This window comes from Glandiceps talaboti, chromosome 21 (assembly GCF_964340395.1).
Source record: "Glandiceps talaboti chromosome 21, keGlaTala1.1, whole genome shotgun sequence".
Taxonomy (NCBI): domain Eukaryota; kingdom Metazoa; phylum Hemichordata; class Enteropneusta; family Spengelidae; genus Glandiceps; species Glandiceps talaboti.
Genome location: NC_135569.1, coordinates 6,489,056 through 6,495,192, shown reverse-complemented (window position 1 = coordinate 6,495,192; position 6,137 = coordinate 6,489,056). Strand labels below are relative to the sequence as shown.

Below are 6,137 nucleotides of genomic sequence, written 5' to 3'. Positions count from 1 at the left end.
ATATGGTGTCTATCTAAAAGAGCTTTTATTTGGTAAAGGACAAGAAAGGTTGTGTCAGATCAAGGAATATTCATGACATGTACCTCAGACAATAACTATAAAGCAACTCTGTATCCACTGTAAATTATTAGTCTGTCTTGTTAAAAGAGAAGGATACTTTGTGAATTCTCTGCATGTAATAAAAACTTGGATCTTATATGAGATAACAGCTGTTTCTATGGTCATTGTAACTGTAGGACAATTCAGGCAACTGATGACACGTTTAACGGAAGTTCCCGAACAAGGCCAATACGTCACTTCCGCCTAAGTTTCTGCTCAATGCCAACTCAATACTAATAAGAGAAACTGAGTGAACCTAACGCATTTTATCTCGTTTAATAACATCCAAGTATTTCATTAAACATAGAGAATTCACAGCGTATCATTTCCCCCTTTATCGTCAGCGTTTGTCATCACCTAATATAACTAAATCCTTTGTGTAGAGTCAATATAATATGATAATATGATTGATCGTCTTATTACTGAGTACAGAATTACACAATACATTATCACATATACTCTAGCAAAAGCCATGTAATAAACATATTATTTATCCATGTTTTCAACCTTAAATGGGTATAAATAGTTCAGCTTTCTGTGGAATATCTTGGTGATCAAGTTGTGGTTTTTAAAATGTGGAAAATATGCTCGTAACCATGGATGTATAAAATATTCCCTGTGCTCCTTTTGAGGACAGTTTTGTCTTTCTTTTGAAATATAAATGTAACAGTACGAGTGGTAATATTATACGCACTCTTATATTTAATAGCTTTCATGTTTTAAAAAAACTTAATGACCTCTCAAAATACACAATATAATATAGTCATCTTCGTTCATGAGTTTCCTGTATTGTATTGACATATACGAAATGAAATATGTACAGCTTCCTGATTGACTGTAGTATAAGAATGGTGTTCTTTTCATCATTCGCCTAGAATTGTTTGCCATGGTGGATCTTTAAATATCGCTGTCGAAACCTATAGTTTCATGTTCTTGTAATAATTTCAACCGTGTACTATTAGCTGCAGGTTTTAGTTCATCTGTTTTATTTGTGATAAAAGAAACAATGTTCACGTGATTGGCCCAATGATATGTTTTCTATGACGTCATTGATAAACAATGACTTCAAATACCAAAGAATGAAATCTTTTGAAAATTATTATGCATATATAAGATGCATCAGGATACCTCGGGGACCAATTTCCATACAAAGTTTTATAACCTCTCCACATTTGGCCATGTGAAAACCTATTCTTTGTCTTTTTGGAATAGATTTGGTGTCCATCTTGTTTTGAATTAATCGACATACTTCTATACACCAACAGAGTTAATACAGTATTCAGTGGCCATATTGGATTCTAAAATGTTGTTCTATATTCAAAAATGTGTACGGTGACCACAGATTGTGTTCTTGATGTTAACTATGAATAGTTTTGAATTTTCTTGGACAAAGTAACACTAAGCTGCATACTACTCTTTACCATAGACCAAGTGAATGATTTAACATAGTTTTTTTTCTTATGTACAGCTTGTAGAGAGATGTTGATCATTGTTCATCATGCCTGGCTTGATAAATCGTCACACAAGGAACGTTCTCCCGCTGCAGAACTGCCAAATAACTGGATGTGTTAATGGCTACTCATCTGGCGTTACAGCCACCCTTACATATCAAAACGATGAAGACCATTTGGTGGATGGGTTGTATATATTTCCCGTCGACGATCTCAACACAGTAGTCGGTTTTGAGGCCGAGGTTTACGGCAGAACATATTCTGTGCAGATTAGAGACAAAACGCAATGTGACGATTCGACCTGTCAGAATGACCAGGGAAGTGGTACTGGGAGCCACATTTGTCTGAATCAGGGAAAATTCATAGTAAACGAATTTGATGAGACTACAATTTTTTCTGCCACTGTTGGAACTATTCCACCGTTCGGCAGTGTACGTTTACTTATTAGCATAGTATCAGAGCTTGAGATCACGATAGATGGTGCTTTGGTGTTTCAATTACCGTCTGTTTTCACTCCAAGGTACTGTCCAACTACTCTACCAGATCAAAGTAGTCTACTCAGTGTGTCCTACTTCGGAGCAGACGACCCTGTACAAAAGAACACTCTCTGCAGCCTACTTGAAATTGCAAGGGAAATTCCAACAAATTCTTTTAAGTATGATTTCGGGTTTCACTTAGGGGTCAAAGCCCCTGCTTTACTTGCAGGTGTCTCGAGCAGCTCTCATTCCATAAGAGTGGATGCTGATCCTTGTGCCAATGACGCGTCTGAGGTAATAGTCAGTCTTGCCGAACCTCATGACTACACAAGGGATCTACAGATCGCTATATTTCTAGCAAAACCCCACGAACCGTCCGTTGTAATTGAGCATGGAGACATGACTCCTAAAGAGTACGAAGAACATCTGAAATCAACTGACTCGTTTTCAACTCTTGTTAATTCAGAGAAACGTATGGATGACAGTGTAAAGGTAGGGTTGTTAAGATCTAGAATACATAAGGATGTAATGCATAACCCTATAGTGATGCTCAATTACTCCCCTGATTTCGACGGCTTGGCTGACTCCTTACACAAGAGATTTGAAGTGCCTGGTGAGTTCATTTTTGTCGTGGACCGTAGCGGTAGCATGAGTGGTGCTAACATTGCTAACGCGAGGGAGACTCTAATGTTGTTCTTGAAAAGTTTACCAAACACATGTCAATTTAATATCATCGGGTTTGGGTCCAGTTTCAAGCCACTGTTTGAATCGAGCAGACCTTATACACAGGTTACAGTCAATGAGGGCAGTCAATATGTCACCAAGATGAAAGCTGACATGGGTGGAACGAACCTTTTTTCTCCTCTGGAATGGCTGTTCAAGAAACCAACTTGTCGTGGATTTCCTCGTCATGTGTTCGTTCTAACAGATGGAACAGTCAGCAATATCCATCAAGTTATTGAGCTTGTGAAGTACAACTCGCATAACACAAGGTAAGATGTGTTTTGTAACTCTTCAATCAAACACCTGCCATTTCGTTATCATCTAACAAATAAATCAAGATTACAGTCACTGGTTTACACCTTCAAACTGGCCTGCCAATCTAAAAATAAGAAACTCTGCATCATGCAAGTAAACCTCATAGCCAAAGAAATCAAACTACTTCGAATATCGACATTAAAATACTATTGACCATTCTAGATCTGCAAACAGTAGAAGACATTAACATTCCACATCTTAGTTTTATTTGTTTATCTTTGAATGACCTTATCTATTTTTCTGCTTCTGGAGACTTATCAACATTATACTTTTTGCTCTAAAAAATCTATTTTGAAATAACGCGCTCTATGGTCTGACTGTAAACATCGACGTCACTGATAGTAAGATGGTGGCACTACCTCGTTGACTTCAGAACCATTAATAAGCCAAATAGACTAGTTTCTCTATAACACCAATTTGTATTTCTACAATATCCACAATGAATCGAAATCATAACCTACATGTACATACTATTCTTCATTTCATTAACCGACGGACCCTTCATTTTATGGCTATTATGAAGCGAAACAATAGCGAGGTCACCCTTTACGCAAATGACAGACATTGTGAATCTACAGGAAGCAATTGCGCTGACTATGTAATAAGGAGTTGCTCCATCAGCAACATTTGTGTAAGTCTGTAGGCACTTGAAGTCTTACAAATTAGCCCACTACAGTATAATTGCTTTTTATCACAAATGGGAAGGTAAATTAGGTACCCATCAGATACGTAAATAACCTTCCAATTCTTATGACTCCAATTAAAAGCAACATTCAAACCCCTTGTTAAAATCACTGCTGAAGCAGAGAGCTTTCCACTTTGTGTCCCCAAGCTAAATCGTCTAGTAACATCAACGGTGAAATGTCACGTCTTATAGAAAGTACTTAGGAGAAACCATTAGGATTAGATCACTACCATGCACAAGGTGATCACGGGTGTGTAGTAAAGTAGTATGATGGAGTGACATAGACAATTAGAACTTTCTAAGTCGTGGATGATACTATAGCACCCTAAACCATACAGCAAAAGTATAAAACAACATTATCTATTTTGATTGATATAAGTGATTTGCAACTCAATATGGACTTTCCTGGCACAGACTTTTTGCACTAAAGAAAATTGATTTATGATTAATGCAAAAAGAAACCTAGGGGTAAAACACAACTTATTGAAAAAACTCTATGTTTGCATTTTCAAAGCCTTTATAGTCTTGTTGGGTACTTTTCCGTTTTGTATTAGCTCTGTCTGTCTGTCTGTCTGTCTGTCTGTCTGTCTACCTGACCACAGGTCTGCCTGTGGGCCTACCTGACACATTTATTGGATATGTCTGCCTGATTTGAGATTGAAAATTTAATCATCAACTGAAACATAAAATTGAACAAAAAACTTAAAGTCTATTAACTATTATCCTAAGGATAAAAACTTACACATGATTGTAAATTACATTCCCGGTAATAAATAATTTAAAAAGTACAAGGATTTTTTGCAAATCGTTCCCCTATAAGAGACTGTCTGTTCTATTGATTGCTATCGGATGAGTTATGTTTTAGAATAAATTGCTTCGCAAAACCTTCAAACTCTACACACTTTTGACAAGAATGTTGCGTTTGAGACATACACAGTTATGGCCAAAAAGTGCTCAATATTTCAGGAATTTGATAGAATAATTTGTTTTAAAACAAAACATAGCCATGGACGCATCAGTCGAAGTAAATTGAACAGACTGCTTATAAGTCCAATACTTTCAGAAACTACTTGAACTCGTCCCGTCTTACACACAGTTACTCTTGTATATGTTATTTGAGACGCTAAAACATCTAGTCTGCTGGCTAATCCCTTTGAGTATATAGAGTATAGAGTAAATTTCTGTTCAAAACCTCAAATGTGAAGTACTCTTGACTAGGGATTTGCGTGTTGCAAACGCACACATGCAATGTATTTATGACCAAATTCCAAAGTTTTGAATTAATTACGAACTTTTAGCCATGTTGGATGTACAAGTAACACGCCATCTTGCAGGACAATTTAACATTTACAATAAGAAAATAAGAAAATAAACTTGTCTCAATGTGGAATATAGTGTTTTCTTTGTAGCTACTGACATTTTCAACTTCTGTTCTGCAGTGTTATGGCTGTATTGTACGAGTATACTTGAAAAATCTAGAACTAAATTCTCTGGAGTTCGAAATTCATTAAAAGAATAATAACCTCAATAACAAACTAACCATTAAGGTATACGGGCATTAAGGAGTACGTAATGACAGGGTGATATCAACTCTACTGAGTTTTATTACATGTGTCAATGTCCTATGTGAATGCCTCGCATTAAAACTGTATGACCTAAAAAGATCACATGGGATTATTTGCTGCTTGCATACTAATTTTGCTACCTAATTTACGAGGAAGAAAATGTCCATGTTGAGGTTTTTCATAAAATGTGTAGGAGGATCAAGTATTTGGATTTATTTGTTTCCAGTACAATACTCCCAACGACGCTGCAATTTTATTGTCACTGTGGTGTCTAATTTGAGTTTACAGATTCATAAAAAAAGCTCCAAGCTGCCGATTTACAGTAGAAGTAGAACAAAGACTAGTGGAAATTGGAAGTCATAAAATGCATACGAGTTCGATGCTTGAGACCATTATCCTGCTTAATAGCTAAACAGGATCAGTATCGACACACATACCACATTACATAAACGCATGTATATGTGCATGAATGTATATGAACTCACGCGCGCACAGACACATATACATACATACATACATACATACATACATACATACATACATACATACATACATACATACATACATACATGCATTCACACATACATACATACATACATACATACATACATACATACATACATACATACATGCAATCACAACTCTATACATGATATATGTAGGTGATGTACAACGATAACCTAATAGCGTAATAGAGCATGAAGCTTTGTATAATAATATGTTTCCTTGTGTGTATTCATATATGACATGACAGCTGCTAGTTTAAGCCGAGTCCAATGATTCATATTGTCATTATATCACAGAGTAAAATAGGTATTGCACG

The 6,137-nt window shown here is 36.1% G+C and overlaps 1 protein-coding gene across 1 annotated transcript in view; it reads left to right on the top strand.

The window, feature by feature from the left end:
• The first annotated feature begins 1,597 nt into the window (after positions 1-1,597).
• The window catches only part of LOC144451774 (von Willebrand factor A domain-containing protein 5B1-like), a 28,163-nt gene continuing 23,623 nt past the window's right edge, over positions 1,598-6,137 (top strand). The window contains exon 1 of the mRNA XM_078142678.1: positions 1,598-3,018. Coding sequence (XP_077998804.1) covers positions 1,598-3,018 — 1,421 coding nt within the window. The remainder of the gene's footprint in view (positions 3,019-6,137) is intronic.